The 13,178-nt window shown below is 43.5% G+C and overlaps 1 protein-coding gene across 1 annotated transcript in view; it reads left to right on the top strand.

Moving 5' to 3' along the window:
* Positions 1-13,178, top strand: part of PI4K2A (phosphatidylinositol 4-kinase type 2 alpha) — a 188,346-nt gene that overhangs the window by 164,813 nt on the left and 10,355 nt on the right. The window contains exon 8 of the mRNA XM_085606372.1: positions 5,384-5,443. Within this exon, the coding sequence (XP_085462498.1) occupies positions 5,384-5,443 (60 nt within the window). The remainder of the gene's footprint in view (positions 1-5,383; positions 5,444-13,178) is intronic.

Here is a 13,178-nt window from a genome sequence, read left to right as displayed (position 1 = left end):
GGCCTCTTTGGCCAGATGATAATTGATGGGCATGACTAACTATGTTATCTGTGAAGGTCTGCATACTATGGATTGTCTTGACAGGGTAATCCGTGCCAGTGTATTCCTTTGTAGACATGCCTGAATGTGATACATGGAGTACTCGAGTCTCGCCTCCTCTAAGAGAAGGCACATTCCACTTTGGAATGCCTTAAAGACAGCAGAGCTATAGCATGATGTTTGGGGCTGTTGACACCTGCTAAGCAATTCCGCATCAGTTTTGAAATTGAGAGGCTATTCCACAGGGCTGGTGTGTAGAGAGACGGCCTGCCTAGCCAGTGATGCAGCAGACAGCGCAATCCTTTCGAGGTTGTGGGACAGGAAGGCAGAGCGCGGATCAACAGGGGCATCAGTCTCCTAACCCTTCCTTCTGTGCTACAGCGGCCAACAAACTGCTTTAGTTTGTCCTCAGCAGCGCATGCCCATCTAGTGCGAGGTAGTTAAAGCACTTCCTCCCAGGTTGGCGATCTATCAAATCCAACATATGGGTTTTGCAAATTGTTCAAAAAGGCTATGCCCTGCCTTTTTTCTCCTTCCCACTCATTATTCCTCCCACACCAGAACGAGTTTCACACAAGCATAGAGAAGAGTACCAGACAAGGAGATAGGCAGGGACTGTTACTGTCACTATTTCTTGATCCTGAAGGATGGGGTCCTGTTATTTCGACCACTAAATTCTGCCTACGGAAGGACAAAGTGAAAATGATCATGTTGGCGCAAAGCCTATCTGGTGTGGACCAGGGCCACTGGATGGTGTCATTGGATTTGCAGGATGCATGTTTTCATATACCCGTCGTGCAAGGTGGGCAATGTGCATTTTACATTTGCTGTACACCCCTTTTCCTATACCAGCACCACTTGGGTGTTCACAAAGGTGATGGCGGTGGCCGTTTTGGAGGTCTGGATTCCAATCAAGATTGACTGCTCAAGGCGGTCTTGCCACAGTCAGACGTGGACCAGCTCCGGACAACAGCAGAACTCTTGACATAGCTGGAATAAACTGTAAACAAACCACAGTCCCACCTGATTCCCTCAGACTTCCTTTCATTGGGAGCAATCTTAGACACGGTGGAGTTCATAGCTTTGCCTCTGTAGTAGTGAGTCCAAAACATTCAGGCCATGATCCTGATGTTTCAAGCTTGACCCTGGATTACGGTGAGGATGGCTCTGTGACGTCTTGGCGTCTTAGACTCATACAACTTCCTTGTCACCTGTGCCAGGTAGCATATGTATGCTTTGCAGTGGAACTTGAAATTCCAGTGGGCCAGAATGAATGCAGCCTTTCTGACACCACCCAGGTTTTGGAGGAGACAACTTGAGATCTGCAGTGGTGGCTGATCATCTGCCATTTGTGGAGCAGCAGGACCATCTCCCTTCCCCACCCAGAGCTGACAGTGGTGTTGGATGTGTCACCGCTGGGTTTGGGAGATGGGGGGCCATGAAAGATGGAGATCATAGGACTCTGGTCTCCATCTGACTGTCAAGTCCAAATCAGTTTACTGGAGCTGCAGGCCATTCATCTGGCCCTGAAGGTCCTCTTGCCATCCGTCAAGGGATGCTTCTGACCGCACCACTGTCATGTGGTACTACAGCAAGCAGGGCAGGTTGTTGTCTTGGTACCTCTTCCAGGAAGGTTTTGGAGATGGTTGGGGCATCTGGGTGTCTTACTGGTTGTCATTCACCTGCCAGTGTCCCTAAATATCAGAACAGACAAACTGACAGTTCTGGTAGATCACCAGTGGCGTCTTCATCCCGAGATGGCGCAGGACGTCTTCCCCAGTGGAGAGAGCCCTATCTAGATCTTTTCACCACTTTTGAGAATGCACAATGTCAGCAATTCTGCACGTTAGAGGTTCTGCAAGATCACTCATTAAGTAACTCATTCCGACTGTAATGGAACAAAGAATTCCTGTACACCTTCCCGCCAATTCCTCTCCTACCTCGCAATCTGAAGAAGATAAAGAACGACTGAGTCTAAGTCATCGTAGTAGCCCCGGATTGGGCCGAAAGAGTGTGGCACCCAGGACTCCTGGGCATGAGCATCTGTCTTTCGATCAGGCTGCCACTTCACTAGGACCTTCTGTCTCAGCAATAGGGCTGGGACATCCACCCAAATGTTTGCAATCTACACGTCCATGCATGGATAATGCGCGATAGCAATTGTTTGCGTTCAGTCTGCTACTTGAAGTGTTAAATGTTTATTATGTTATTATTCCAAGTAACATACTGTGAATGATGAGCTTTTTGTGGGGATCTTTTTAGCAAAGAAAGTGAAGGCTGTGCAGAAGAGGACACTGTTGAGGTGGATAGTCCTCTGCATTAAGATCTGCTTTGCACTGGCCATGAAACAAAGCCCAGACGGTGTGAGAGCACATTCCTCCAGGGCAAAGGCTGCTTTATTTGAGTTGGTGCGAGGGGTGTCCATGCTGCATAATTGATAGTCTGCGACATAGGTGTCAATATTCATGAAGCCTAATGCTTTGATAGTGAGGTCCAACTGATAAGACACTTCACCCACTCTGTCCTGCAAAACCTTTTTGTCTGAGCGCACTCCACCGACCCCCTACCTTCAGGAGGTACTGCTTTGGTTTCTATTCTAAGGTGATGAATCTGTGGTTAGAAGTTTCCATCAAAAGATCAAGCTAATTAGCTTCGGTAGCACTCTGTGAATACTCTATCTGACCATAGAGTGCTCCCTGTCCTCTCACCTCATTGTTCTGTGAAGAGGCCTCTCTTTAGCATGTAAAAGAGCCAGAAGCTTGCATTCGGCACACAGTTGCAAACAATTGCAAAAGTTGCCCACTTGCACCATTAATATTCATTTTTCTAAAATAAAGTTGATGGCCTTCAAGCCATATATAGTGTTTAAGAGTAATTTCACATTTAGATAGCTCTTGAGCAAGTCCAAACCTTCGGGTTCCTGCAGTTTAAAAATATCATCCCATCAAAAATGAAAAAAAGAAATGTCAGGAATCTCCAGGTCAAGGGAACATGTGTAACTGTACCCTATGCCAGGTATCATGATGGATTGTGTCCTTGAGCATATATGTTTATAAAGTGCATTGCCAAAATGCTTCATTATAGGGCATAGAAATATGGGGATATGATAAGGTACCTCATTTTCTAGGTTTGAGGAACACTTTTGAAACACCTTGGGAGTTTACTATCTGGCACATTAGCTCCTCCCTTACTGGTGCACCTAGTCATTGTTGATATTCCCTTCTTGGCCAAGCTTAGTCCACTTGGTTGTATCTAGCGAGGGTTTGGGTGACTCCAGAGTTAGGCCATTCCGGAGAATGCCTATATTATGTGCTTTACCTAGCTGGTGGTAGGTTGGATGATTGGTGTAGATATGTTTGAGGCCTTGCAAAAACAATTAGGCATACCCAGCTATGGTCATCTCCTGACTTTGTTACCACGTGTATGGCACGTAAGGTTAACAAAATAAATGTACAAATCATGGCTGCGGAAAAACATGGTTACGACTTCCCCTGAAAGCTCACTTACACGCATATTTCTAATGAGGCAGTGCATAACTAGATTTTAGGTCCGTTTTGACAGGTAAAACCTGTTTTAGCAAGAGATTTGTAGATTAAACGTAGGTTTGCCATTCTATATTTTAATAATTTTACTTATGAATGGAGTTCTTCTCTTGGACAAACCAAGCAGTCCTATAACTAAACTGACCTGGTGAAGGAATACAATCATGATCTGTTCATATGTCTTTTGCATGCTATCTCAAGGACCAGGTGGCTTAGCCAACTGATGAAATGTGTAGATGCAAGGAATACAAAACAGCCATTGGGAATCTGCAAAATGGACACTTTAAAAAGGGTAGTGCTTGTAGTGTGGGTTATCTGTTGGCTGCTTGGATAATAAAACAGCGCCACATTAAACAATGACTGCACTTTTATATTGAAGGGACTTTGTAATTGTATTCCTTCTATGTTATCTACTGGATGTTTAGATACTATAGTGTGCAGTCCAATTTATTTTTTTTATTTTTTAAGAATGTCCTAGTTATTTTTTTTTTTTCGTATTTTATTGTGGGTTTGCGGGTTGCTACCTGATAAAAACTTACTTTGTTTGATATTTTCGTATTGGATCAGTGACCAGTCGTTGGGCGCCCCTGAATAACGGTCCGAATGAATGCGCTTAGTGTTTGACCTATCCTTTGAAGCATAGCTGATTCAGATCATATTGAAAAAGCTTGAACTTGGGGGAACCCTATATATAGCACGAATTACAAGCACTACAGCTGTTCTAATACCATGGCAGACTTGTATGTAAAAAGGTTACAAAACAGTGCTAAAACAAAAAAAGTATACTTGCTCGAATGTATTTTGTTTTTAGGAATGGGGAAATGCCGAGTGGCCCCTAAGGTGGTGATCTTCTTCCTTCCGAGTTTTTTTTATTGTCCATAATTTGCTAAATATTTTTCGCTCTACAGCCCACTGTAACTTCCATTATGCTTTCCATAACGTACTATTTTGTGGAATAGTCGTCTCACCTAGATTTTGAGGAATAAAGGAAGGCTTGTGTACACAGATGCATAATCCACTAAATTCAAGTAAATTCGATGCCTAAGTTGTTCACAGGTTTTTGGGGAATTGGTACAGCTACTTTTTAAAACCCTTTTCACTTGTGAATATGTATAAAAGGCTTGGAAGACCCTTTGTAGATTACAACTATTTGTACTTTTGTCACACAATTTCCTGACGATTAGTTGAAAATACATGTTAAAAAAGTCCTGCAAACACAGCGTTATCTAAAAGAGCTTCATGCTAATTTGTGAATTTCAGGAAATTCACACGCTACGAAATGTTCATATATTGCGTAAGTAATTAAAATGTAACCAAACTGTAAATAAAATCTGAGAGCTTGCTGTCATACTAATTTTGTAGCTGTTGCCTGCCATTTATTAAGGAAATTGAAATGTGAGTAATGTTCTTAGGTAGATTGTACGGAGTCAGATAAAGAAAAAAGAAATTCTATGATAATTCAGCTTCTTGATCCCATTGTGCAGTCCCTTCAATGCAATGAGAAAGCAGATTTTGCTTTTTGAAAATAAACAAGTAAAATGCATTGCATCCCCATTATGGGTGTGGAGCCTGCTCATTGAAAAACAGTTAAGATACTGCTGTTCCGATTCCAAGGTTACCCTCCTCCCTTCCCAGTGGCTGTTTTTTTAACTAAAGAACAGGGGGTAGCTCTAATAGACTGTCATGTGTTAAAAGGTATTTTACAGCATCTCTTAAAATGCGCTCTCTTTTGTTGTGGAAGAATGCAGTATCGTGAAAAAAGCTTGTTTTAGTGATTTTTGTCAATATATTTTGTCTTGCAGAAGGATCCCGGGTTTGACAGAGGCCAGTTTCACAAGCAGATAGCTGTCATGCGGGGACAGGTACGTTGCAACAATGTCATTGGGTATTGAATTCTGTCCTCAATAACTTTTTCCCCACTCCTGGGCCATAGATTCCCAATTCTGAAACACTGTGCACATTCTGGAGATATACAATCACTTTTTACTTATTCATCAAGATTCGTAACGGTTTCTGTTTTTTTGTCTAGAGTCCTAATCCTTCCTTTGTCCCCAGCTTTCTAGAAAATAGTTTTTCATATATACTTCTTGAAGAAGAGCATTGCATTTTTCAAATGTTCCACTCGTTGATTTTCTTGCCCTACTACTTGGAAGATGGACCCTGCATTAATGAAACCTCTTTTCAGTTTTTAAGTAAATGAGCTCACTATCTACACTACCCATGCATCACACTTAATATCTTATTTTTTATGGTGAGGACTAGCTTAGTGATCACAGCATTTGAGATGCTAAATGCTTCTACTGATATTTGCAGTTCATTTTGAACATTGTTTCATCTGCCACTGGGACATCTGAAACTGCTTCTCCAGTTTAAACAACCAAACTACGTTACTGCCATCACAGAGCACATGTTTCATCATGCTCATGAGACGTCCGTTTCATGTTCTCTGCCTGCTGGCGTTGGTTAGATTATATGTATCCAGCATCAATTGGGCATGAGAGCCAACCCTGAATTTATTTTTTACTCACTAAGGGTAGTGTTTGGTTGTGCATAGTTCTTTTCTGCAGTGCTCAGGTATGTATTACTTAAGTCTTTTCAGTATACAAATCAGAAACCAGTATATGTCCTGAAATGTGCCTGATACACTTGACCCGAAAAATGGAGTCAGGGATGCCCAAAAGATCCACCATCCAAAACAAATGATGAGCCCAACTTTCCCATTAAGTAAAGGTTTCACTCCTGTGATGTCCAAGTCCACTAGTCTTATGGATGAGGCAGCGGCTGCATTAGATGACAATTCTCTGGGGAAGATTCTAGTGGTTGGGGGTGTATCTTTAAGCTTCCTAGTTGAGCTAAAGATTTTACCATGGCATAGACACCGACACCGACAGGGGCAGAGGCACTCAAAACGGGCACCAAGGAGTTCAGTAGCTACCAAACTACTGACAAGTGCAAGGCACTCCTAATCGTGGCTTTTGCTGGTGATACCCTTAGAACCATAAAGGCTAGAAAGATTTTTCCAATGGTTCAGAATTGAGCCTGCTTGAAGGGTTTAGCTAGCAGAGTCCTTTGCTTTAGTGTCCACAAAGCTGTTTCTTAACTCCGACACCACTACCTTCTGGCATATTGGCCATCAATCATACTTGCAGTATGTTACAGCTGAACAATCCTCAGTCTTAATATGTTAAAAAGTACTAGGAAGATGCTCAGATATTCCATTTGTGGAAGGGGAAAATAGAACAGACTCCTTGATCTATGACAGCACCTTTGTGCAGGTTACCACAGGGAATATTGTTTAAGCTGTCCAAGTTACAGACTTGACACCTCCAAATCAAAACCTTTAAGCAATGCTTTCCGAGGAAAAAAATTGTAAGAAAAGTTAGCAGCTTGATGTAGTCAATACTGATAATCTCAGAGGAAAACAAGTTTATCTGACCATTGGAGGGTTGAAGAATGTACTTTCAACTGTTCTATTTACCTTTTGGCCCTTTTTAGTACCTAAACTCTAAAGGACATGGTAAAGTTTCCATTACATTTTGTCCAAAGGGCGTTCAGCAGTTTAAATAATCTGATGGCTGCAAGGGCTTGAACCTCCAATCACAAATAAAGGGGTCGGTAAACACAATAGCAATTTTACTCTGATAAATGGGGCAACAAAGTCTTATGCCCTGTGTAAATTGCTCAGGACATATGAAAATGTGTCATTGTAATTGACATCACAATCATGTCTGCACGCTTAGCAGCACAGCTTAACTTGGAGGCATACAGAATGCACAGGGACGTGGGCATTTCTCAAAAGTGGGAACTTTACTAAAAAATATTATAGTCATTTTGGAGAATTGAGAAACATCAAAAATAGATCTGTTTGCAACAGCAGACAATGCAAATGGTCAAACTTTGCATGCAGATATCCGCATCCATTCTCAAATGGAAATTAACTGTCACTAAATTTGTGCTGGATGTTAGTGTACCCTTTTCACTCTATTATTAATATTGCGAGTGGTAATCAATACATTTAGAACATCACAAGACTGCTCTGGTACTTGCAGCTACTGGAAATGTACTGGGGACAGTAGTTGCTAAGCCTTACAAACTTACTCAAAATGCAAAGGGGACAATGAGGCCACCTGGGACCATATCAACTAGCTCTTGCAGAATGGTGCCTGAAGAAATCTTTCGAACAGATGTTTAACTGTAATTAAAAAAAGAGGCATGGAGGCAGCCACACAGCTGCACACAAATGTTTCATGGATAAGTACTACATTTTCACAAATGGACACAAAAATATGGCTCTAACTATTAATTGATCGATATTATCCTATACCTGTGGCATTTGTTAAATTGCAAGCTAGCATATGTAGTACTTGGGGTACATCTGTCAGCAATAGTCGCATATTCTGGGGGATACAACAACATACACTATCAGACTTTAAGAGATTTCTACAAGGGGCAGAGAAAAGCAATACACCAAGAATCGTTTTACCAACCCATTTGGAATCTGAACAGAGTTCTGTCACAGCTATTTAATACCACCCTTCGAACCAGTGCATAAGTCAACACTAAGACACGTAACATTAAAGATGGCCTTATTGGTAGCAGTAACATCACTTTGCAGATTGAGTGAACTACAAGCTTGCTGTACAGCAACAATACAATACGTCTGTTGAAGTTCGTAGAAGGAAGTCACAAAGATTCCAGGCAGATCCCGATAAGCGACGGGATGGAGAGCCGGGGGACCAGAGGGGTGATAGCAGCAGGGGAACGCCTAGAAAGGCAGCAGAAGGTGATGTCCCGAGCAGGGACTGTAAGGGCAGAGTTGAGGTTAATTGATGTGCCGATAGGCCTCAGGGGGCGTGAATAGCCGGCGGAATCGAAGATATCGAGGAGACAATTGCCGGTGACGGGGATTCAAGCCTAGTACGGTGATATGTTGGAGTCCCGAGCTTCCTGGTCAGGATGCGAGAGCCAGAAAAAGTTCCGTATGGTGACAGCACTCAGGGATTGACTCAAACCTTCACATGCTTCACCATAAAAGGGAAGAGACTGCTACTTAATGAATGTATAGTGTGTGAGGCTAGAATAGGTTTATTCTACATAGGAAACTAAAGCCTGATGTATAAAAAGGATTTTGACTATAGGGCAATGCTTTGATGCATGAGGGCCCTAGTAAATAACCAGAAAGAGTAGTTTTGCAACATGAATCTTCTAGTTTCACACAAAACCATCAGACCTCCCTGACTAAAGGGGGCAGTAAGTAGCAGATATGTGGTTGAAATCATTTAGATAACGTCAGTGCATGGGGAATTTTAGGTTTAACCTCGATATCATAGACTCTGTGTGTGATTGACACCTAAATAGAAAAAAACCCTTTCTTATACAGAATATTTCCGGATCCAAGAAGTAGATGCCAAAATAATTGATAGCATGTGAATCTAGAAGAGTTTCAAGCTTCAACCCTATTCTTCCAGATAATTAACTGGCTATTCGCAGCATGTGTCAAATACACATGCTCTGAAAACTCCTGCCATCTAGTGTTGGGCTCTGACTTTTACAGGTTGTTTTCCTTCTAAGAAAATGTTTGAGTCTTGCGATGCACTGTTACAATGGGGGCAGTGCAGATGGGCACTAACTCCTTTGGCTATCGGGTTTAGATGTGTACCAGCAAGGCACTGATGCCCAACCTGTTCTCCACGTTTCTGCAGGCCCACATGGTGCATCTTCGACATCCAGGATTGGAAAAACCTTTGTCTGTATTTCTCTCAACACTCTTCGAGACCAATGCCCACTGATTGAATCCCCGAATGCGAGGACTCCTGTGACCTTCCAGGGGCAGCTACCCCTTCACATCAATCCTACAAACTGGAGAATGCAGCTTCCCAAAGAGTAATAGAACAGACACCCTTCCAGTGCTGCCCCCGGAGCAACACGAAGCACCCGTGGTCCGATTACAAAGTGAGGTTTGTAACCTCAGTGTCTTTCTTGACCACAATGATGCCTCGTGTGAAGTTTGCATCGCCTTATGGGCTAAGAAAACTCAACAGTACTGAAGGGAGAGTCTTTGGGTGTACCAAAAGCAGTCGAAGCAGTCTACTGCTGATAAGTCCTACATCCTCGACAAGCCAGATCCCTTCAGCACCCTGGAAGGTGATGACAAATGTCTCAGCATCACCTGACGCTCAGCCCAGAGGCCATCTCCTCCAGTGCCCCGTCCAAAGGATGAAGAGGAGGCTGTACAGACCTTCACAATGAGCGGTCCTATAGTGAAATCCTCCATCAGTGTTGTAAGTATGGTCGGCTCCGAGACACACTCTAAGCCTCTCAAGAGGCCCCATTCAAAGGCAGAGCATCGCTTCCAAGTAAGTCTGGTGTTGAGCCCCATGCACTAAATAGACCAGCCTCTAGGACATCCACCGCCTCTGGGCTCCATTCTGCACTGAACAAAGACCTCAGACCTGTAGAAAGACCCACTCAAGGGCTTGGACCCCTCCCACCCTTTGAGCTCCCAAACCACTGACAAAACCTGACTCCATTCAAAGCCAAAGGTTCTTTTGAAGGCGACACTTAAGTGCCTGTCAGCTTTGAAGCTATTGTTGTTGCCGAGAACACCCTCAATGACTGACATCCTCCAGAGGCTGCAGGAGGAGCTTGATGCGAGTCAGAAGTGCCTCTTTATTCTTAATCTTACGAGGAAGGTTTTGGCAAAACCACTACCCGAACCCACAGATATTCTGCCTCAGGAGAGGAGACTGGCATTTGAGGAAGACCCTGCATCGGAGGCCCATCCGGGTCCCATCACCAAGAAGCATACAGAGTACCAGCCCTCCCCCTTATGCTCCACCTCCTACACAACCATCTCAACCACCACCATCATGACCACATACACCAACTCCACTGCCTCCCCTAAAGGGATCCCCATACTCCTCTTACATTTAAGGCAATCTTTTCGGCCCTGTTGACCCCTACAACACCGTTTGAGTCAGGATCAACAGGACCCTTGGAAGACTGCAATGTCTGCCCCCAGATAACCCAGAACTCTACCATTGCCTTGTTAGGTCAGTTCCCTGTGGGATATCACCACGTATTACAAGGTAACCCAGTGGGCCTCCATCTTTCACTAGGTGAACATGCACGCCCTCCACAAGGAACATTTCCTTATTGGGCAGACATTGAAATTTCTGTACATGCTGAAGGGCATACTCCAGTCCATCCTGGTGTCATTTAAGGAACCAGTAAATGCCAGGGTAGTAGCACCGAGGGTGGAGAAGAAGTACAAGCCCTCCCCCAGTGATCCTGGTCTACTTCAGGTGCCACATCCCATGAGACTCTCTTGTTGTTCCTAGTGCTCGAAAACCGGCTTCTGCTCAAGCTATAGGTGATTCCTCATCACCTGACAAGGAGAGCCACAAGCTTTTTTTTTTAAGTCCTCCTAGCACTCCGGATTTACCGTCAGCACCAATAAAGTGTAAAACATCTTGGCAGATATTTTAGTCCTACACCCCATCCATTCCTATGGTTCACTTACTCAATGCAAGAATTTCTGTCTTCGTACTGCAAGGTATAATCATTGGACTATATTGTATATTTCATGGTGTTCCACCATCTCACAAACTGTATCCAGATTTTTCTTGACATAACCTTTTAGTTTACTTTATCCAAAATGTGATTGTTTACCGGATTTCAGCTAATCTAGCGTTGTCTGGGAGCCACCTTGTAACCATTTTTCTACAGAGTTCCCTTCTAGCCACCAAGATCAAAAAAAGTAGCTTGCTTTAATCTGCATTATTTATTTTATTTGCACAATGAATTAAAATCATTGCAATTCGTACAAAAACAAGTTAAAAAAAAAAACACTTTCCAAATTCTATTAAAAAGAGAAATTCATTGAAGCAAAGGGGTTCATAGCTGGCATGGCAAGGGTTCTTGGCGGGCGTCTACTGGTAACACGGAATTGATCTCAAACATAAATTTTTACAAAACGGGCGGCCATCTGAGCTGAGTCGCCCCTCATACACTCCACCAGAGGTTCTTGGCATGTCCGGACATTCAGGATCCGCTAAATTGGCCGCAGCCAAAAAGTTCGCAAAGGAAGTAAGGTTCTACAGATGCACGAGACATGGATTAAATTTTCTTCCCTGTTGTTACAAAAACGGCACTGTGTTGGCACATCTTCCTTGTACCTCCGGCCATACTTGTACGCCATCAGCGGGATTAGGCCAAAACATAATCTCATTAGGTGATGTTTCACACGTGGTTTCATGGGTGATGACAAGTAGTATTTCAGGGTTTTAGGGGCATAGAGTTTTAACGCCCAACTGCCATGGGAGAGATTTTTCACGGCTAGCGCATCATGTTCCAGTGACAAGATCTTTGCTTGTTTGGTCAGGACTTTTGCAATCGACCCTATGGGCAGCGAGCTTGCCCATATATCTTGAGCCTCTAGTGCGTCCAGGCAGAATGTAAAAAATTGGCTCCAGGAAGTACTAGGAGACCATATGCAACTCTTTAATGTAAAGTCATGAGCTGTTTTGGTTTTTAAACAATAGGCGATAAATCTTGCTTTCATAACCCAGTGTTGAGATGACAAGGAGAATTCCATACGAATTTGGGCGTGAGAGGTCGAGATGGGTAGGTGGAACACTCTACGAAAACACGCTGACTGCACAGGTTAACATTTTGTCTTTAAAGGTTGTGGGGCCAAAGGCTATTGTCGGTAAACGTTTGGCGCCTATCACTCTGATTAGCGGCGAAAGATCTGGAGAATGAAGGGCTTTCTTGGTTCTTGCGAAAGACCCCTCTAAGATGCGGGCCACACCCTGCATTGCGGTGATATGCTGAGCCGGTCTCTCTCTGTGATCCATCCAGACACCCAGATACTTGTATGCAGTCACTATCTCTATTCACTTCCCTTCAATGTACCAAGAGCGCTTTCTAGCTCGTGAGCGCGAGACTATCATCACCTTAGTTTTGGTGATTTTGATCTCCAAAGCGTTTGTTTTGCAGTACAGATCCAGAGAATCGAAGAGTCTCTGAAGGCCCACCTGGGTTTGATCGAGAAGGATCGCGTCATCAGCGTATTGCATCAATTGGATTTTAGTGGATTCGATTCGAGGTGGGAATGCTCGGGAGAGGGCCAGCCACTCTGGCAGGTCTTCTAGAAACAGATTGAACAGTAGAGGAGACAATATGCATCCCTGCTTTAAGCCTCTATTGGTCATGATTTTATTGATGGTTGACCATCTCGAGGAAACTCTTATTTTTACCCAGGTGTCAGTGTATAGGGCTAGGAGAGCATTCAGTAGGGGCTGTGAGATGCCCCATTTTGTAAATTTTTCCCAAAGTTTGGGGCGAACAATGCTATCAAAGGCTTTTCGGAAATCAATGAATCCCAAATATAGCGATTTTCCTTTGGTAGCGAGCGTACTTTCAATCATGTAAGCTAGGCAGGTCAAATTATCTTCGATGTGGCAGCCCTTTTGGAAGCCGGTTTGAGTGAAGGGTATTAATTTGCGGTCTTCCACCCAGTTAGTCAGTTCTTGTAGTAGAACACTTGCATATGCCTTACCATCCACATCAAGGAGGGCAATCATCCTGCAATTG

The sequence above is a fragment of the Triturus cristatus genome, chromosome 1_2 (genome assembly GCF_964204655.1).
Source record: "Triturus cristatus chromosome 1_2, aTriCri1.1, whole genome shotgun sequence".
Lineage (NCBI taxonomy): Eukaryota > Metazoa > Chordata > Amphibia > Caudata > Salamandridae > Triturus > Triturus cristatus.
Note: the sequence above shows the minus strand (reverse complement) of the source record. Positions and strands in the feature narration are given on the sequence as shown.